The sequence below is a fragment of the Dermacentor variabilis genome, chromosome 6 (genome assembly GCF_050947875.1).
Source record: "Dermacentor variabilis isolate Ectoservices chromosome 6, ASM5094787v1, whole genome shotgun sequence".
Taxonomy (NCBI): domain Eukaryota; kingdom Metazoa; phylum Arthropoda; class Arachnida; order Ixodida; family Ixodidae; genus Dermacentor; species Dermacentor variabilis.
The window spans coordinates 57882070-57904455 of NC_134573.1; the positions used below are offsets into that span (position 1 = coordinate 57882070).

The 22386-nt window shown below is 44.9% G+C and overlaps 1 protein-coding gene across 3 annotated transcripts in view; it reads left to right on the forward strand.

Annotated features, from left to right (window-relative positions):
* The window catches only part of LOC142584800 (monocarboxylate transporter 10-like), a 107113-nt gene extending 85688 nt beyond the window's left edge, over window positions 1–21425 (forward strand). For all 3 annotated transcript variants that reach the window (XM_075695073.1, XM_075695075.1, XM_075695074.1), the window contains 4 exons: window positions 1472–1612; window positions 5587–5812; window positions 18691–18797; window positions 20836–21425. In XM_075695073.1, the coding sequence (XP_075551188.1) occupies window positions 1472–1612; window positions 5587–5812; window positions 18691–18797; window positions 20836–20925 (564 nt within the window). In that variant the 3' untranslated portion in view covers window positions 20926–21425. The remainder of the gene's footprint in view (window positions 1–1471; window positions 1613–5586; window positions 5813–18690; window positions 18798–20835) is intronic.
* The last annotated feature ends 961 nt before the right edge of the window (window positions 21426–22386 follow it).

Below are 22386 nucleotides of genomic sequence, written 5' to 3' on the forward strand. Positions count from 1 at the left end.
AGATATTGGGTCGCGCCGAAGAAGTACGTCGACTTGCCCGTCTCAGAAGCCTATTGTCGGTTGTTCATGCTAAGGCTCGCTACGACGCACAACATCGGCCCATAAGATTCGCCACCGGTGACTTCGTGTTGCTGTAGATACTGGTTCGGAAAAGGGTACTTTGCCCAAAGCTTCTGATTCGAGTATTCGGGCCGGTTCGTCATTCCCAAATGCTTGAGTGAAGCGACCTATGTAATCTCTAAAGTGATGGCTTATAATCGGGTTTCACGCAAGACTCATGTTGTGCACTCGCTCGGTGAGCTTCGTCGGTCCCGGAGGAAAATTGAGACGAATAAAAATGGATTCCCCCAAGGTGAGCAGTGATAACGCCTGTCAAAATTTCGGAACACTTCCTTCACGAGAAATATGGCACATGGAAATGCACTTGCATCGCGACGCTGCACCGAGGTCATGAGCGCCGCGGGTTTGGATATGAAATATAAAAAAAATATCTGGCCTTCATTTTCTACGCTAACAAATATTGTTAACATTGCTGAATAAATATGTTTAAAACGCCCATACAATTTCGTAGAATAATACAGGCAACTGTGGCCCTTGTGGGTACGAGAGCTGGTAGCAGGGTGGTTTCTGAATGATGCTATACACATGACTTTGTCTAAACTACTTCCTGGTTGCTTTACACTTTTCCGTTATTTTGCAAACTGATCATTTTCAACGATTTACTGCGTTATAAATAATAAATTATCATTTATAAATAGGTCTGCCGGCAGAACTCCAACACTATACCTCTAGCAGGGAAGTCTGATATTAAAATCATTATGCCAAGGTTGCGTGGACAAAATGAGCCACTGCATTACCAGCGATTATGCGTGTTCCAAGAGCCCTATTACTTTCTGCATTGGAAACTAGTATACATTGCATTCAAATTTCGGCAGATGAAGGCAATTAAAGCTAACTATCAGGGCCGGACACAAGCCCTAAGCTAACAGCTAACACAAAAGCTAACACAAAAGCTAACACAAGCCCGAAGGTCAGACAAATCAATGTAATAAGTATAAGTTTCACCGTAAATGAGCTATCGTAGCACCAGGGTTTCCTCAAATGATTATCCTAGGAAACGCTATGATAGTGTCCAAAGAATAGTGTCCGTATAAAACCGATTAGGTTTTGTTTATTTTTGTCCCTACGTATATGTCCGAGCTGCTAGGTTTATCACGAAATTGGTAGGGAATATTTATTAGTAGCGGACGTCTCGGCCCCTTTATAAACCTCGCGTTCGCAAAACCGCAAGGATTCGTTCGGCTTCATCCCTGAGCTTGATTGTGCCCACGCAGATGTATACGGAAGCTCTGCTTCTTTCAGCCTAAGAGAAAGACAATTGTTGCTTAATGGTATAGCTACAGATGTGGCGACCAAATGAAGTCATGTGTGCGAAAAAATGACGCGGTAAGTCGATGTCCTTTTCCGGCAGGTCCAGCACGTGGAAGACGTGTTTCCCGACGCGAACGGGGAGACGCTCGTCACTTGCATGGGCATCACGTCTGGATTGGGACGCATCCTGTTTGGCAGGCTAGCCGACCTGCCCAGTGTTAGTCCCGTAGTTTTACAGCAGGTAAGTGCATTGTTCAGCTTTTACTGGTCATACACAGGGAGTAAAGATATACAAGAACAACGGGGGCAGTGTCTCCTAGGGCCTAAATTTTTTCTTCCATTTGTCTCCGTGATTAGAAATGTCTGTTACTGTTTTGAGATTTTCTTATACACTTTTCACGTTCCTTTGTGTATTAATTGGGTTTTCGTTTGTTTTTGGTGGCCATCCCGGAGCCTTATGTCAGCTTGCCCTTTCTGTATATATAATGTTTCCTAAGTAAAAAGAAGGAATAAGTGCGCTTATATAAGCTTACCACATAGCTGAAAAGAGTGGCAAAAACAAACACATTTTCGCGACCGTATAGCCCTGTATGTATTCATTGTTTGCAAGCTTTAGAAATGGCGTCATATTACAAAGATGAACTTGACGCGCAAGACATGTTCACAGTGTTAAAGTATTTCAATTCTTCATTAGGACCGTTGCCCTGTGCTCTTGATGATGGCCTTGTCAGCATGCTTTTTGACCATCAAAAATACAGTCGATTGGTCTGAAAAGCACAATCACCTTTACTAAAGCCTTTAATGATTCCCAGCATGCGTTTTTCTTGCACAAGCTATGCGCTGCCATTTGGGGAATTCTGCCCCACTTTGTGGATATTTTCAGCTTGCTGCCTTTATTACAACGCATGACAATCGCTAATAATAACTGCTTGTGTGAAAAGTACATTAAAATGTACACATATTCATGGAAATTGGTTGACTTGGTAACACTTGGGGAGTGGCTAACGCCATCTCTAATGTCAGCTGCAAGTTTGAAAGAGAAAGCGCAGGCTGAAGCGGCCGCAGTGTGAAATAAAAATGATTTATTGAACTTGATAGTTAGAAAAGTGAACCCGGGTACGCGGTATGTGAGCATGGCCACGGTAGCTATTCCATTGCGAGGCCCAATGCGACATGCGGACAGCGCAGCAAACGTCGGGCTAAGTTTTCTTGTCTTTCGTTGTTCTTCTGTCGGGCTAACGCCTGTATTAGGCCAGGTACCTCTATGCACGACTCACGGATTCTGCTCGCTGGAGGCCGCCTGTGCGTTCCGAAAATGTGTCAATTTCTGTTCACGAAGTGGATGCATGCAGTCTCCCGAACATCTGCCAAATATATTATGAAATTTATGTGATCCCTCTGTCACAGTTTCATGCTGCAATTCTCTGTGGAGTGCTTCCTTTAAAGATTAAGCAGAGTTCCGGCGCGCTCATTTCAATAGGATTTGCGGACAGGTGTTTCGAATATAGCGCAGGCCTAATATGGCTTGGTAAATGTACATGCCCCAAACACTGTTTTTCTTTTGTTTAGTTGAACATGTGTCTAAATCTTAAATAAACTGCAAATTAAAGGTTATTAGACTGGTTGCCAGTATCTTACAATTTTACTTGTCCGCTGGTGCGACTAATGTTCCCGGTGTGAAGCCATGTATTTAAACCATTTTTTTTAACAACTATCCGTTAATCGATAGAACGTGTCGTAGCTCTTGTCGATAAGGTTTAGGGCATTCGTGCTATATATTCTTAGAATCTTTTCGCTGTATCTGTGGCTTCAAAGCAATATTTCATGCTCACAGAAAATGGTCAATGGCCGCGTGGCAGTTCCTCGAAAGTATACGTTCGCACAATTCTGTCGTCGCTTGTCTTCAGTCGAATTAGGCAGCATTTGTTATTATTTCGCATGCATACGTAAACAAACTCGGGTGACGGATAATTAAAGATCCCTGGCAAGTTACGCAGGGCCAGGCACACCGCCTGCATTGACTAGGAGGCAAATCGTTCATACCAAAGGGTAGTCACTGAACAGAAGTAATTTCTTCCCTTTTCTTTTTTATCTAAAAAGAGGTCTTAAAGGGGCGGAGGGTAAAGGCAATATGGACGCTGATGGTGCCCCGGCCCATTTTTGAAAAGTAGCTTCCGCGTGTCGTAGTTTGACAAAACATCAGTACATTGAAGTACGACGATACCACAGTTAATAGATTACTGTTCAGGAAAAGAAGAAAGAATTGACACTTACATCACACATATTCCCTCTAAAGCGTGACACATAGAAGTAGCAAAAAACAATATGTCTTTGTGATGCAGTTTCAAGACAAGAAATTGCACATGACATTAATAAGTGAAAAACAGCATCAATAAATCAGGAAATCTTTTTTGTGTTCCGCTCAGTGCGTATTTACCATCGGGAAAACAGAAAGGTATCACGAGTCAATCTAACAAAAAACTAGAAAGTGAACAGGAAAATGCTTTATACACACCGTATTCTAAAGGCTACAAGCAAGGCCAGGCACAAGCCCAGTCCTCTACCATTTGCGTGTCCTCCAGCAAACAAAGGAGCATATGCCGAGGGAGCTGCAACCCAGTAAATACTGGCAAAGGACCATGAACCCCTGAAAGAGTCAGTATCGTCAGACGCATACGTTGAGCACTGCCAGTCACACGCATTGCACAGTACATTGGGAAGGTATATGGACCCATGGAAAAAAGTGTTCTGACATAGGCCCGTCCTTGTCGCATACTAGTAGGGACACCTTTACACACGTTCACATTTTCTTTATAAAGAAAAACACAACACTATTTCATAATGATGAACTGCCGGAGCCCTTTTGCATATTAACTACTGGTTTGTGAAAGTCTAAGTTGATAGCATCTCTATTAAACCTGTTAGTTGCTTGAAAACGCATTGTCTGCAGCTCATAGTTGGCTCTTTTTCTGATTCAGAATTTCATGTCCACTAGCACTGTTTAAAAAACCCACTGCACAGCTTGTACATGTCTATATGCTGTGTCAGCTTAAAGTAAGATATTTGGCCTGCTTCCGCAACGTTGTACAGAGTGAATCCGTTTCGTGCTTAATTTCCTAACATCGCCGTAATAGTTTGCAGGTATACGTATTATATATTTTTTAAATTTTATAAACTTATCATATTCGTATGTCTTGTTGTCCACCATACTAACATGGTATAGCTTAACTTGGAGTATAATAATGCGTACTACATGATTATTTCTATCCATGTTGGTACGGATTGTTGTATTCTATGCAGACTGTCCGCGTCATTGAAAACGTTTCCCCGCAGTTTGAGACGATGAGCTCTCCTGGTCCTCTCCTCAGAATACCAAATACTCAGAAGTTTTAGTTCCATTCCCTCATCAAGTTTCATCACACTTTATACTGATCTAGCAAGAATCTTGCATGCTTACAAGTTTAAGTATTACAAATTTTGTTTTCGCTTGAAATGTGCTCCACTCCCACAAGATATGTGTTCGCGGCTTTATCTAAACATTCTTTCTTATTTCCGGTACAGAAAACGTTCGTTGCGCCTACTTATATTACTAATTCTTGTGATTCCGGTATTGTTGTTATGGCATTGATATAAACGAGAAAGAATAATTGCCCTAAGATGTAGACTCCAGGAACACCATGCCGTATCATCAATTTAGTAGATAACCTGCTATTTATGGTCACATATTGAGTGCAGTTCAGATACACTTTAACTAATTGCCACTGGAACTACCCTACAACGAAACAAATTCTCCTGCTTGAGGAGTGTCATGCTGCATTGTGTCGAAAGCGTTGCTGAGGTCCAAGAACAGGCCCAGCGTGAGCAGCTGGTTTTAGATATTTTCCATTATCTTGTTTTTCACACCGACTCGGGTTAACTCGGCGGTCTTACTTTTTACAACGCCTTAATGAGCATATGTTGCAACTTGATGTTTGCTGGGAAACATGCTTGGCCTATCGTGTGAGATGCGCTCAAACAACATAACACGGAGAGGGGCATAATAAGAGAAAAAGTGGAGAGAGTTATTCCCATTGCACGAATTGTTTCTGTGTTTCATGGCATAGATTGAAACATCCAGCCCTCATAGGCTACTTTCTATGCCACCTCAAACGCTAATCGTTTTCAGGAGGGCCCGAAATTGAGTTCAATACAACGCTCTGTGCGGTGATTTTGCAGGTGTCGTTCATGGCCATGGGCCTGCTCACGCTCTCGATAGCTGCAGCGCACACCTACGTGTCCCTCGTGCTGGTCTGCCTGTTGCTGGGGCTTTGCGACGGCTGCTTCATCTCGCTCATCGGACCAGCGGCGCAGAGACTGACCGGGGCCCGCGGTGCCTCGCAGGCCATCGGTTTCCTGCTGGGACTCTGCTCGGTTCCGCTCACCGCCGGACCCCCCGCTGCCGGTGCGCTATGCTCAGCAATATGTATACACTTGGGCAAAATAACGTAACAAAAGCAGAGCAAGCTTGAGTTCAGACCCAAAGGTTCTATGAAAAAGCGTGTTTTTTTTTAGGCAATAGCGTCCCTTATTGGTATGATCTTGCGGGTGCGCCTTTTTTCTAACTTAGAAGAATTTTCACAGTGTCGCCTATGGCCGATAGCCCCGTTTTCTCTCAGGAACCGGATTGTTGAACAGGTACGCGAAATTGAAACGCATCATCGGCTATCTAGGAAACATTAATTTTTAAACTTGTCCCTTGGCCACATATACGGCAGTTCGTGAATTGTCGGCAATGATATTCTGAAGTTCACGAGGGTTGCAATGTGGGCTTGTTGGTAATGCATCTTCAAGGGGAGTATGGTAGCGCGATTCAAAGACGGGACAAGAGAAGACACAAAGGGACACACACAGCGCTGTGCGTGTCCCTTTGTGTCTTCTCTTGTCCCGTCTTTGAATCGCGCTACCATACTCCCCTTGAAGATATTCTGAAGTTGACAATAGTTTAGAGATATGCGACGTCAAGGTTGAATCAAGATAGATCGTTGTTTCATCTACGTTTTCAACACTGCAATAAACTGAACAAACAAATAAATAAAATTCGGGGTTTGTACGTCCTGAAACTTGCACAGGGGGTTATGAGAGGTACCGTGCAGTAGACCTCGGGATTAATTTCGATCCATTTAGTTAGTCCTATAACCTCCAATCAATGACCGGTACACGAGCGTTCTTGAATTCCTCCGCCGTCGAAGGGTGGCCCTCTCAGCTGGGGTTGAACCCACAATTTCTTGGCCAGCAGCGCATCGTTAAAACTGCTCGGCTACCACGACCGTTTGTTGCACTGCAGGACAAATATAACATGTCATTCCCCACACCGGCAATTAATATCTCGAAATTTGTGTCCTCAGAATGTCTTCGAAGAGGATTCGCCCTGTGAATTCTGCTACATTTCTTCAGTTCTAATACGTGCTGTAAAGTGAATAGTTGACGCTGGATTAGTGAAATTTGTTTAGTATACAATTACGTAATTGTATTCATGCTACAAATAACGTCAGTCTGTTCGAGCAATCCATTTCAAAAATTTGAATTGTGCTAACTACTGCAGATAATTTTAACTCCTTTTTCCAGTCCACCTGATATGCGACGCCTTTCTACGAAGCAAAGTAAAGGGATGTTCGCTTGTAAAAGGTGTAAACGAGGATGCGGGTCGTTTGCCATGTCACCACGAACGCGCCGGTGGATTTATTTGCGATGACTGGCGTTAAAGACGGCTTCGCAAGGTCGGTCCCAGTTGGGAACGGACAGGTGTTCAGTTGCTGGACAACTGAATTGAACACTAGAGAGAAACACTAAATAACTTTAAATAGATAAACTGTTCTTTCTATTTTCTGTACATATATATTTAGTTTTGTCAGTTTCGCTGTAATAGGTTGGTAGGAGAAAAAGGTCAAACTTGACTTTATTTTTAATTTTGAGCCGAAGTTTGTGTGATGTCACGGATTTCAAATGTATTGCATTTTTTATGATAGCAATTGGTAGACGCCTCAGGCGCATGTCTGCCGTCGCCGTGATGTCATGTATAAAGCCAAAGGCGATAACGCCCTTGCCGCGCGCCGCATGCTGTATGTCCGAATGACACCGTGCGAAGGTGAGGCGACGATGGCGGCTCAGTCGCGCGCAAGGGAGGAAAGCTGCGAGGTAGCACGCACTTTTCTGTCGCTGCCGCGTATAGGCTGTTTCACATGGCGCTATTTTTAGTAAGCGACACAGCGAATTCCGTCACTCGGCGACCGCCGCGACGTCGCGGGCTCTCTGCGACTGGATTCCAAAAGGTTGTTCGCGCCGTCGCTCAGTCGCAGCGAACGCCGGGATGTGGGAGGGGCAATGTGTGTGACGAAACAAAGCGCTGTCAAAATAGGCGCTTTCCTGTTTTACCAGACGTTGGTAGCTCTGTGGAGCAATGTCGTGTGCCAGTTTTAGCCATTTTTAGGGCGTACTCACCAGTGTTTGCGGCTTAGGAGCGTCATAAACATTTTTCTTTTCTTCCGCTTACACAATTCGTTAAAAACGAGAAGCTGCACGCTATCTAAGTAGGGAGAGTGCGTAAGTGAGTGAAAAACTTTATTAGCTCTAGATTCGCTGGTCTTCTGCGGTCTTCAGATGGCTTCGTCCATCTTCTTGCACAACGGTCGGTTGCCCTTAGTCCAGGGCTCCGCTGGACGCTGCTGCCAGTTGTGCTCGCCAGGTTGGGAGAAGATCGCCGCTTCAACAAAAGACACGTACCCACTTGATCGCCACCGTCGTCAACCTCGTCATTGCTACAAATTGCGCCAGCTGCTTATACATGCACAGTCAATAGCAGCTTGTTCTTGTGCAAAAACAAATACTCATCCACGAAAGAAAGTTGTGGCTTCCATAGTAACAGCGAAACTAGAGTGTACTAAACGGAACCACCCCACCGATGCAGCAGAAGCCGCACGATTATACTTGCGGTGTTGAGTAGCGCCTCACTCACCCTATCTGCAAGCTGTCGTAAAGTCTCAACGCTTTTAAACTTAAAAAGAAATGGTGTACCTGTTCTATTATCGAATAAAAATAGGAAAATTCGAATATTAGACTAGTTTTCATATTGTTTTTATTTAACGATGCAGACTTCGTGAGCACGAGGCAACCCAGCGCGTCGCTTGACGGAAATCGCGCTGCCGCAAACGCACGTGAAAGTTGTCAGCGAAAATCACACTGCGCCGTGCGCGGCAGAACGATTTTATTGCCCTAATCGCGCCATGTGAAACAGCCTTATGGCTTTATCGAGCGGTCCCTTGAAAAGTGATCTGTGGCGTAGACAGAGTCTAGGTGCGACGAGGGCACATAGCTTGGTGTGCCCTGTGTTCCGGCCACTTAGCGTTGAGTCGCGAGGCAGTACAAAAGTCAAGTCTCTCGCTGCTGCTCCTGCGCTCCCTCACTCCATCGTTTTCACAAGGAGTTTCCGTTGTCTTCGAATAAGATGTGTTCATGCTTATTAATTTAAGTAGTAAGTGAGCCTTTATCTAGTTATAAGGCCAATAAAACTTATGTCCTTCTTTCGTACAGCTGTCTACTAATTTGCCATCGCAATGATGTTTCAGCTTTCTGGAGGAAGTGCGCCTTTTTTGTATTTGGGTTGTCGTGGCTGAGTTGAAGTTCTCAAAGGCTGCTATATTAAGTTTCTGGCTTTTTATAAAAGATTCCAGTCGCTTTTCACTGTCAAGTGATTAACTTAGCATCATGCAACCTATGTCGTCAACATCAGTGCTATCAGGACGTGACGGTGCGGGAAACTAAAGGCAGCGTTGCCACCCGTCTTTCGCTTCTGCGTATATTTTTACTTACTAGACTCTTTTTCGCGGTGAAAGTGGCTTTTGCGTTATTCTAGAAGGCTGTAAAGAACAAAGAAGTTTTCATGTTAACGTTATTTTAACGGATCCGCTGCTAACGTGACAATAATGAGGTCCGCGCCATGAGACGCACACATACCCTCGCTTTCTAATTCAACAACATCCACTCGGTCCACCCCTCCACCCCTTCACGCCTGACTGCCCCACTTAATTGCTTGTGGAAAACAAGCACTTACATCTGCATATGCTTTTTTGCATGAGGTTAGCACTACAACGTATCCCTGCAAAGGAAGTTTATTTTTCTTGGGTTAACTACCACATAGAAAAAACACATAAAAGTATAGAGCACGCGATGTACTGAAGAAGCGACAGCCATGCAAGCGAATGTAAGCACAAACGCACAAGCACAAGCTTGTTTGTGAGTGGCGTTCTTGAAGTGTGATTCATTGTCAGTCTTAATCTTCCTTTTCATTGTTACTGTGCAAACATGAACGAGATAGTCTGTGTTTATTTTCTTTTGTGGAGTAAAGTTTTAGTAACGTTATTTTCACCATGCTAAAATCCTTCATTGACACTCTCTACGAACCAAAACCAACTATATATACAAGTTGACGGTGTTTCCATTGACGGCATTTATCGATACTGGATTCCCGAGGTCCGTTATGAGCGCCAAGCAGCGGCGTCGACTGAAGAAGGAACTTACACCTGTTGCTAGACGAGTCGTATGCGTCGCCGACGGCGGCGCTGTTGCTTTCAGTCGGATGTGCTCTGCTCGCATAAGCATCGCGGACTATCACTTTCCAGGCCTTGTGACCGCCATGACCAGTTGTCCCCATGATTTCATTCTTGGACTAGGCGTTCTGATTACCCCCACCGTTTGATCGACAGTTGCGTCACTGATCTCTGCCTCAATCTCATACTTCTGTTCCATATTCGTGGGGAACTACCCAAGAACTTCACTACTACCGCCTTCATCTGTCTCCCTACAAAAGTGCCTATCAGCTAATAATAAGGGTGGTCTCTAATTAAATTTGTCAAAGTGTTGATTCGGGCATCAAAAGATTAGTGCTGGGCCGGCTTGTTTATGATTCGTGTGGGTGGTATACCTGATTCGCAAGAAATGCACTGTGAGTTCTTTTCCTGTGCCCTAGTCGGCCAAAGATGTCCGGAGTTTCCTGAAATTGTGTTCCTAGTTCCGGCGGCTCGTAAAAGATTTTGCAACATTCACATGACTGCTTATTGAACTACTCAAGGAAGAAGTTCCTTTTGCATGATGTCCGCATCAAGCTGTTGCATTTCGGGAGTTCACCACCATCATGACGCACGGAATTGGCACTGTCTTAACGCAACGCACACGTGGACATGACCAGATTATTACCTATGTCAGCCGCCTTGTCACAGCCGCAGAGCGCAAATATTCGATTGCGGAGCCTGAATGCCTAACTCTCCTCGACGTAGTTTCCGAATTCCGGGCTCATTTAAGCTGCAAGCCTTTCTCTGTAATCACGGACCATTATGCGCTCTGCTAGCTTTCTTGATTCAGAGATCCTTCCGGCCGTGTTTGTCATTGGGCTTTGCGTCAGCAAGAATTTTCGTATAAGGTTGTTTACAAATGCGGCCGCTTGCCTCAAGACGGAGACCGTTTATCTCATTACTTTGCGAATAAGCTACCGGCCGTCACAACGGACAGGGACGCCGAAATTTGCGTTTTTTTCAATTTTGCAGCTCTTCCACATCACCAATGAGCGACGCCGTGACGGCCCTTTGTGCTCTCCGATTGACTGTCTCGAGTTTCACGTTTAAGAGCGTCCCTTCGTTTTTTTTGTTCCCAAAGACGGTGTATTGAACCGCTGCAACTTTCACCCTGACGGTTCTGCTCACTAGCCTCGTCGTTCCGGAAGGTCTCCGCTCGACTGATCACCACGAAAACCGTGATGTCTCAACATCTTGCTACGTCGACGTCCCTCCAATATACGAATCCGCCGACGCTTTTTCTTATCTGGCATCGCTAGCTCCGTACGAAAATACGTTGCTTGTTGCGATCTGTACCAGGGGCGAAAAACGCCATCGGCGTTCGCCGCAGAGTGCCCTGAATCATTTGACATCCCGTGGGAACCGTTCTTTCACTTTCGCTTGAACTTATTTGGCCATTTTTCTGTGTCACCATCCAGTAACAGGTGGGTAGGTGTGGTTACCGATTACGCTATGCGCTAAGCAGTAACGCAAGCACTACAAACGTGCTGCGCCGCAGATGTTGCTGATTCAGGACGGTATTTGGGGCCGTATAACGTAAAACTATTCTGATATGTTTTATTCCAATCTCCTGACGTCAAATTTGCGTCAGCGCCGACGCAAGCATCGGGCGGTCACCCGCAGGGTTGTCTGAACAAACCAATGAAATGCTCCCCTCGTTCATAGGAGGCCACTTCTGTTTGCTTAAAAACGAATAACATTGCCTGCACTGAGCCGCTTATCTTATCTAATTGGCTCAGAAGAGGCGAGGAGCATGCTCAAGTGGAAAGGGATTGGATGGGGCCGAGCCATTGTACTGAATATTGATAACCGCATGAAGAAGGTGGTGCCGCCCTCGGTGATTGTTCCGCTTTCTCTTACTTAGCTTGCGGTGGCTCGTCGACAATCGCGGCGGCATGCAACGGAACCTTAAGAATGACGCTAAAACGGGTCCTCAGCAAAGAAGAGTTGGCAGAAAGAGGTCGTAAACGTGCCGAAAGTTCTCTAAAACGTTACACGGCCACGCAAAAAGTTTTATTACACACAAATAAACCCATGCTCTCCGGCAGGGGCGAGTAGCCAGTGGCGGAGCGATGGGTGGCAGCCATCTTTTATTCCTTTCGGAACGGGGCAGCCTGCGGCTATGCACAAGAAAATTCAGTTTTGTTCGGCATAATAATGCATCTTTAACGCGTGCGCGTCACTTTGACGCGGTAAGTTTTGTGGTTTTGTGACGTCGCGTGTGAGGCAGGTGAAGTGGGTGCAGCCCGAAAACTTTTGACCAATAACCGAGGGCTGATGGCAAAAAGGCGTCGAATCAGAAATAACTATTTTTGTTTTGTTCGGTCAATTTATGCATAATCAGTGCGTACACGTCATATCAGATGAGAAGCTATCGCGGTTTTTGTGACGCCGCGTGACAGACAAGTAAAGTGGGAGTGGCCCAAAAAAGTGTTTGACCAATCGCGGTGGTCTGATTGTAGAATTGGAATAGAAAAGTTTGGAATAGTTTTACGTTATAGCGCCCTTGGCCACACGGAGCCTCAGGCAATTGCTTACTGACCATGGCCGTACGATCCTGCAGACCCATACAACACGCCACAAGCTTCACATCCTTACCATTCGCGCACAAATTGTCTCCTGCACCGCTTCATTTAAATTCTTACACACATGCTTTCCAAGTATGTCTCGTCGGGCCACAGTGATTGGGATCTTGTTCTACCATATGTAAAGTTCGCATACAATTCTTCGTGCCACAATGCAGCTGGTTATTCCCCGTTCTTTTTCATGTGCTCCGCCAAGAAACAGCATTGCGACTGGACGCGTTCCTTATATTCGTAACACCGTCACTCGGGTTGCGCAATATCGGAAGAATGCCCGCACTAACATTTTGAGCTCTTAAGAGAATCAGCGTCGTTTATACGCTGTACGATAAAAAGACGTGCCCTTTTCGCACGGTTGTCTGGTCGCGATTTCGTCACGTACAGCTTTCAGAAAAGCTCCTCTCTCAGTACGCTAGCCCAAAGGCATACTTTGTGCCGTCACTTCCGTGACATATGAAGTATTCCCCGCCGCTTCCACTACGTCATTCGCAGCACAGTCCAGTGATATTCAGCATGTCTAACACCTCAAAGCGTTGCCATTCAGACGCTGCCACAAATATTAACATATGTCGGGACGACGCTTCTGCCGCCAGGGATAGTGCTACATATGTTCGCCTCTTGAAAACGAACATGATTACCTAACGAATAAAAACAGGCTGCCTGGCTCGATCGTTTGCAGCTAGTTTTCGCAGCGCTTGATTGATCTTGTAAATATGTTATGTTTCTTTAGCAGACAAAAATAAACGTGATTAAAAAGAACCGTCGGGCAGTTTTTGGTTGTGGTGGCCTCCAGTGGCGGCTTGAAGTCCGTGGACTCTGGTGACATCTTCGGCTTATCCCATGGCCTAGAGCTGCTCTTCCAGCTCCGAACTTTTGTGAGCCGCCTTTCAGCGCGGGGACGCTCACGGAAAAGGATCACCCCCCCCCCCCCCTCCTCGCTTTCAGGGTGGCGTCGGGAAGGAGCGATCTCGAGGCTTCCTGTACGGTGGTCACGGTCGCTGCTATGGACGCTTTTGCAAACGGCGGCGGTTTCATCACCACTGTCGTATCTCATGCATGTGTCTGCGTGTGTCAGCATGTCTCTCATCCTTTTTTTTGTCCGTACGCTTTACACGCATCAGACGGGTATTATTCTCGGTAACAGTGGTGTAAGACGGCCCGGCTAGGGTAGGTGTGTGTTTGCAGTAAGCGTAAGGTTACGACGACGTTGTGTTTAAATTTTCATGCGGTGGCAGTAATGCGTCTTTCGAATCTATAATGTTGGGTGAGGTCTCTTTTTTGAAAGTTGTCTGCAGCAGATACCACAACCCTAACTCGTGATCTCAATCGCTCAGTCAGGTGGCCATTACATTGACGAGAAATCAAAATGGCCCATTGAGTAATGAACATAGATAAGTTAATCAACATTTTTTTTATTTATTTGCGGCATATATTTTAATCTACGAACTGTACCTAGTGCGCATGCCAGGCCTAACGACATTAAACGAATTTTCAAGACTACGACAGTTTTGATATTCTTACGCGAACGAAGGATTAAGAACAGGAGACTATTTACAGAGTATATTTACAAAGGATAACTGCAGCGCTGGTCAGTTCATCCGACATCTCGAGAGCCAGAGAGCGTTCGTCGTCTTCGTCGGGGCGTCCGCATGCATCGTCCACAAGAAACACGCGATATGCATGTATGATTATCCCTGGCGGCAGAAGGACCGTACCGGTGTGTCGCAATATCGGTGATAACAGGAGAGTAATATGGTTTGAGGTGTGCGACATGCATAACGTTAGTGTAATTCGGGGCAGAGGAGGCCCTGGTACTGACTGGGGTGATTTCGTATTTAACTGGAGTCACGGCACGCAGCGCTCTATATGAGCCTCTGTACCTAGACAGGAGTTTCTATGATAGGCCAACGTCACGAGTCGGGGACCACAGGAGTACCAGAGAGAAAGGGCGAAAAGTGGACGTCTCTGTGTTGGCGATCGTACAAACGCTGCTGCTTCTCTTGGGAGGGCGCGAGGCCGGCACGAACGATTTCGCGTGCTTAGGCTGGCCTGGTGATGGCCTCAAGTGCATACTCATTGGTCTCTGCTGCGGCGGATGGAAGGAATGCGTCCAGTGGCCCTGTGGGTTCTCGGCTGAACAACAAAAAGAACGGGGAATAACCAGTAGTGTCGTCACGCGAAGAACTATATGCAAAAGTGACATAGGGTAAGGCTAGGTCCCAATGAGTATGGTCAGACGAGACATATTTTGCAAGCATGTTTTTTGGGGTGAAATTCAGACGCTCCGTGAGACCATTAGTCTGTGGATCGTTAGACGTAGTCAGCTTGTGCTTGGTTGAGCAGGACTGCAGGATGTCGGCGATGACTTTACAAAGAAATGTCCGACAACGGTCAGTCAGCAGTTGGTGCGGAGCACCATGCTGCAGAATAACGTCGCGCAAAAGAAAATCGGTGACATCTGTGGCGCAGCTTGTTGGCATGGCCCTGGAGCTGGCGTAACTCGTGGTGTAATTTGTCGCCACAGCGACCCACTTGTTGCCAGAATTGGATAGACGGAAAGGGTCAAGTAAGTGCAAGCCACCAATGCTGGCGCGCAAGGTGGCATGACGGCGTCGCTCGTCGGAAACGTGTAGCAGCTGAGAAACGGAGAGAATGCAAGCGTCAGCATCGGGGTCAGGGTCTGCGGTTGCTTCGTCCACTGGATAGCGTGATAAACAGTCGGCGTCTTGATGTAATTGCCCGACTTGTAAACTAGCGCATAGTAATACACTATGGCATGAGATGCATCTTGTTCACTTCATCTTGAATAACCTTAAGCTCTGAAGCAGACATTCGATAAGGCCAGCGATGACTCAGACAGCATCACCAGTACTTATGTGATGCTTTACAATTGAAGTCTGGCCCAATGGGCGATTGTTGAGGTCGAAGATGTCGTGGTAGTAAACCGAATTGCGACCCAGAGCTGCTCTTTGTTCAGGTAATAGGTCCGAACCAATCATGGGACAAAACGTTAGGTCACGGCAAATAGCGTCCTGTGGACATGGTGAAGAACCTGAGCCGACGTCTATTGAAGACGCCGTGACGGGGTCATCTCCTATAGCACGCAGCGTTGCAACCGATAGGCGTTGAGGTAGAACTTCCTTTGTTAGGCCGAAATTGACGACGGTGAAGCATGTGCGGTTATCGGTGACGTTGACGACGGAGTGGGGCACAGCTATATTGCGCATCAAAAGGACATAAGGAACAGGTGTGACGACGTAATCACCATAGGCCACACGAAAAGATGATAGCAAACCGACGAAAGTCAAGGCGTTACGCGGCAGGTGGACGAAGGCGGTCGTACTCAAGTTGTTCGGCATTTCGGCAAGAATTTGCGCGAGTAGAGGAAGTTCGAGGCAAAGGGTACCGGCAGAGCAGTCGATCAAAGCTGAATGCGCCGTAATAAAGTCGAGTCCGAGGAATAATTTGGTCATGGGGACAATTGGTCAGCACTGTTAAAACAGGAACGTGGCGGTCGGCGATATTTATACGGGAAGTACACATTCCCGTGACGTCAATGGTGCTGCCATCGGCCACGCGTACGGCTCGTGTAGCAGCAGGCGTGAGAACCTTTCTCATTCGACGATGGAGGTTACAACTCATCATGGATTCCGGGTTCTAATACCTATTACCGCCGTCAAAGGGACACCCGTCGACGAGAAAATCAAGTAAATTCTGGTTCGTCGGGAGCGTCAGTGGAGGATTTTGACACGACGAAGAAAATTCAGCAATATATTAATTTTCAAACTGCCCTATGAAATATATAGCCTCCAGGTAACTTTGTGTTTCAATGCATAAAATAGCGTTTGCATTCAACAGTAAGTGGAACAATACTTTTCCAATACCTACATGTTTATATATATATAAGTGTGCAGTAAGAACCGCTGCTCGCGAATTTCCTCACTGGAAGCCCACGCTTCCAACCGAAAACTTAATCGTATTGACTGAAACTATGCCAGAAAGTAGTGTCACATGTAGAAAGAGTGACGTCTACTCTATGTTTAGAACAGTTCGTCATAACAAAACATGCAAAATATAAGGATAAGGGGGTGATTTTGTTTTTGCCATCTCGCATAATTTTGTTTTCATGTACATAGGAAGATTATGTTTATATTCTGATGCTTCGGTATTTCTATATTTCAAAGTAGTATTTCGCCCTAGCTATCTTTCAGGAATTTTCACTGAGCACCATGTGATGACGACAACGGATACATCTCTTAAAGTTATCGCATTGATGAAGTTCAACTCCGGTCATCAGCGATATAACCCGGCATAAGACAAGTTAGTAAGAAGGTGACACAAAGAAGACGATGCGCACTCGTGTTGTTCAAGTCGCCTTGTTTCTCGGCGTATAATTACCTAGTAATGGATACTCCTTCTTTCTCGATTAAGGCTTCCTTCATGAAAGACAAGAGGCTGTCAGTGAAACATTGAGTAATGATGCGTAATATTCAGGCTCATACAGTATTGCATACTGCACTTGTAGCAGCAAGATAGACTTTCGGTGGCGCTGTGATTCAGACCGCAGATGTGTGGAGCACACTCATGCCTTATCGCATCTCAGTTCGACAGCTTGACTAAACAAAATACTGTGTCGTTTGCTATTCTTGCAAAAAAAAAGATTCAGTATGAAATGTAAACGCGAATCAATGCGCACGAAAACCATTGTCGCCTTGCCATCAAGATTGGCAGCAAACACTGCATGTTGAAAACTTTCACAGCTATGAATGTCGGCCTCGTCGTTGTGTATTGCTACGTGTGTTTACTATTATCTAGTTGAAAAAATTAATCGCAAACAAAATACCGTGATATATATATATATATATATATATATATATATGTATAGCCAAATCGCCATAATTGTACATTATAACGGTGGCTAGAGTTCATATGTTTTTAAAGCCAGAGAACCAGTCGTAAGTTGGTGCTATCAATTATTGGGTCAAATATCTTTAAAGCATCATGGCTCCTGTCATTGTCATTTATGCGGGGCCGCGTGCCTTTCGCTGCCAAAGTATGCTGACACTTTTTTACTATACACTTCTCGTTATTGTGCTTTTTTGTACGCTTCCTGCATGACACTATGCATCCGTTTACGCATACCAATGCAAAAACTGTGATTACCATATCTTTCAGACTGATTCCTTGAAGACAATCAATGGAAGCTTACCAAAGAGTAAATAAGATATCAGTTGAAATCAGAACCACCGGAAGGGTTCTCACTGCAGGCCGCTTTTACGTGAATATAAAAAGTAAGCTTCCTACACGGCAAAGCTGAAAAATTAGCGCGCTCCCTGGCTTTCAGTAAAGATTGCGATATTAATCAACGTACTGCGTGCTGTTGGAACGACCGGGCTTCTGAGTGATAAGTGTTTTCGATGTGTAACTGGAATTAAATTTGTCTAAAATGGTGTATAAAATGAAACAACAGGCAAAAGCAAAGTGCGCGTTCCTCGCTGCATGGAAGTGGTGAAATACGAGCTCAAACACTACGGACAAAGGGCGCAGTGCACTAAGGTTTCTGTTCGTTGCAGCTGGTAGGCGTTGCTCGGACAGTATACTTTATGATATTTTTTATTATCGTTACTGGACTTCAAAATTTTTGTGCCACGAAAAAGGCCTAGTTTCAGGTAGTATAGATATAGAGCAGGCTACATGGACAACTTCACGTATATGAGGCTGCATGCATTACAGAAAACTTGCAGAATAGACCTTTTTTATTCTGAAACTGAAAAAAAGGAGTTTGTTTAAGTTAAGGCGTGCCGGAAGTGATGTACATCCTAGAACGTTCATTCAGAGCACGACTGTTCGACATGACCTCAGAGATCAGCTAGCGTCCGCAGTGCCGTGTAAAGTCTTGGAGGCGGTGTTCTTTTGTGTTCATTGTATCCGTAAAATACCAGGCTCACGCGTCGTCTGTTTAGGTGTCATTAAGGTTATAAGTAAGAACTGCTAATCATTTGAAGCTATCTGAAGCATGGAGACCTATCATTGAAGCTTGTCTTTAGGAAAAAGCAAAATATTGTAAGAGAAGGCATTGACATCGCTTGACGAAGGCTGGGCTTGCATTTAGCGGGTTGTTTTTTCTTTGGCAGGAATTCTCTATGACCAAAGAGGAAATTACAACCTTGCATTCCTGCTTGCTGGCGTGCCTCCAATTGTGGCATCTATTCTCATGTGTGCCATACATTTGATAAAAACGGTGAGTTACAACATCTTCCAACTTTTGAACTCCATTGCGTTTCCATTCTGCTCTCTCTGCGCCGCACTACTGCTTCTTGTATTGTCCGCAGATGCTACCAGGTTTTCGTACTCTGAGTTCATTGTTACTAGCTTCTTAGTCATACATTGTTGTGACGACCATGACCTAACGCTGCTAATGCTCGAATTCACGCGTACCAATGGTTTTCCTAAACTCAGATAATATTGTGTCTCTTGTTTCTTGCAAGATAATAAGGTGAACGATGAGGTGAAAACGAAAGCTGGCACTTACCTGAATCTTGGCTGAAGCTACGGGAGACTACTGCAATAATTCGTATAACAAACAAGGTATTGCAATTGAAGCGTTCGTGCTGCACCACTGCTTCACGGTACTTGATGAAAATGCCAGCCTTTCATTTTATTTACATGCCATCACCTGTTGGTTCCGGCTGATCTCGCTTACATAACAGGTCAAAAGTTTGAAAGAAATAGTGTACAACAGATGTGGGTGCCCTTAAGACTCCTCGCTAAAAAAATCAGATGAAGACGAATAAAAAAACAGGTGACGGACGATCCTATTATAAGCCATCCAGCAGGTATGTATAAGCATCTCCCTAATAAAATCTACATATACTAAGCACCCAGCCGAATTGTTGTCGCAAAACAGCCGCGGCGCAAACATGTAAGCTGGAGCCTGAAGGGTACTGGCCCCGAATGAAAAGCTCAAGGAAAGGCTACACATTCCGCTATTAAAATGAGGTTTAGGCACAAAACGTATTGCCATATAGTGATTTATAAATTAACTTGCTAGTGAACAGCGAAGGCAAGGCATATACCGGCAATGCAAAGTAACTTAAACTGCTGCGTCCTTTGATTCTATATGCTGTCAATTAAGAATTGTATATAGAGTGTGCCATAGGTCATCCTCGTACCGACAACAGCCAAAGCCATACAATACACTTGCATCTATATGTGTTCCGACCAAGGTTTAAGCCATACGCTTCCGGTGCTAATAACTCATCGCTTCACTGCAGCGTTGTCATTCCGGTTGCTGTAAAATTACATATGCTAACGGCCTTGAGAACGAACCCCAACCACGTCGACGGTCGAGTGACGGTCTTCACTGTCCTCAACTGTTTCCACGTCCTTGGTACTGTGGGCTTTTGCAATGAAAAAAAAATGTATTTATATCAGCGACAAAGAAGAACGTGAAAAAATGTCGAACGCCTAGGTGAAATCACACTCAATCTATCCATTATCTACACTGTGGAAATCGCCAGCCACGAAGTCTGGTTACAGCACCAATAAATACACGCTTTCACTATTGCAAGTTAATGTTCTTACCAATACCGCAAATACAGACACTATTAAGCAGTATAAAAGTACACAAAGAACCCTCAACAATTTCCTTTTCAAATTTGTTAGAGTGAAATATTTTGTAAATTACCGACTGGTGTACGTTATTTAAACGAGACTGTGGGAACTTCGGACAGTAATTCTTTGTTTCCTGCCAACAAAGTTTCATGTTCACTGATGGTGCACTTAGAATTAGTGATAAAATGACAAGTTTGGTCAGCAGTTAATGAATTTCCGAATTTGTTCCAACAGCTTGAATAGCCATGAAATAAGACTTGTCATGCAATGACCGAAATGCAGGGCTTATTTGGTTGACGGCCCTTGACTGTCCCATACGGCATGCAATAAAAATAGCAGTAGGCATGTACAGCAGGTTATTAAAATACACTTCGCAAGGCTTTCCTTATTGCGGTGGCACAGTAAATCACCGACCCGAAGCAAGCTACAGAGACAAACGTTAAAACCAGGAAAAAAAAAGTATGCGCGACAATACAAAATCCAGAGCTATTTTTTTCAGGTAGGCGCTTTCTTTTTTCACTTTGCTGAAGAATCCGTAGGGGCACTTAATATCAAGAAGAATTTTCGTATGAATGCTGCCATTTTTTTTGCTTACATCATGCGTGGTCTGTACATTTGCAGCCGTGATATATTACCATCATCTCATTACGGTTCTCTGTTTCCAGGACCCTAATGAGCAGCGCGACGTTCAACCAAAGGAAAGCGACATCCTTGGAGCGAGGCGGCTCAGTGCGCTCGTGGCTTCAGAGCCCTGAAGGGAGTATAAAGAGAGCAGGACTATAAATCAACAGTTTCCTTGCCGCGAATACATGCACAATGGCCTGCGATGGCGGCCGATGGAGAAAATGAAGAGGCAGCGACAGCCTCGCAATTCAATGGAAAGCTCAATACGAGAACTGTGACAGCGTGAGTGTGAACGTGAACAGGGTAACTTTTCCATCCATTTGTGCCGCGATGGAAGCAATCAACATGACGAGTTCCATCTGCTCTACTGGCGAAAAGCTGGACAGGTCGAGGAGGCAAGGACGGCGAAAAATCAAGGTTGTCAGCAGTGGATACACACAGTGAAGCCGTCAAGCCGGCAAGGCCAAGTGTCGACAGTTCTCTTTTGCGTTGTTTTTTATTACTCCATCAAACGTTGCTGCGTGATTTGTATTCTTCTGTGACTCATGTCCCATGTAACGGCCTAAGGTTCGAAAGGTCGTGAACTGTTCGTGTTTCTTGTCTGTAATTCATAAAAGAGGACACACATCAACGAAGACTTTTCCCTTTCTTCTGCTTTTTATTCATGGTATTACAGGGTAATATTGGGCTCATTTCCTAAAAAAATATTCAACACTTAAGCGTGTCGTTTTCGAATACGTTGACATCATTATCGACTGTCTTGGCTGACATTTTATGGGGACTAAGAAAATTATCTCAATAGTCTTAGTCCCTTCACTAATTGCACAGCTTTTGTCTTAGCTGTTTAAGCCAAGCACGTCAGCAGCAGCGCCCGCTACTTTGATTGCTCATATTGCGTTTAATGTATCCAGGTTTCTGGCTGGGAAATCCCAGAAGTATCCTAAACCTGACACGGTACAAAAGCCGAGACATCTCACGTTCTGCGAAAAAGAACACGTTTTCAGTAACCCGTCCAGCTACAAGCCAGATAAAACACGCGTGAGTACAGATTTATTCGGCGAGTGGAGACGTGCACAGTCTCTGTGTAACAGCGCTCTCGGTCCCTTGACTGGAACAAAATAGAATAATGCAGGGGTCTGTAGTTCCTTGAACACATAACTCTACAGTACATTTCTGTAACTAAGTTTCAGTTAAGCCCTCGCTGGGCTTTGTAAATTATCGATAATTGTAATTTGTAAGCTCCTACCTAATCATAAAGAGAAGCCAATTATTGTGCAAAGGAAAGCAAATGTACTGAATTCAGTCCCAGCAAATAGACTCATCATCTGGTTCCTTCTAAAACGGTCGAGCAGTAAATGCACGGCACCATTAGCAGAGTATGCGACAAACTAGAACGGAAGATTGGGTGTCACTTTGTCTTAGAACTTAAACTTGCATACATTTCGGCTTTGGTCTCATATTCATCATCAACATAGGACGAACAACATAGGACAACTGTAGGACGAAAATCCCTCCAATGATCTGCAACGATCTGTCATGCGCTGATTTCAACTTGCATCTTCATATCTCCTAATTTCATCCGCCCCCCTCCC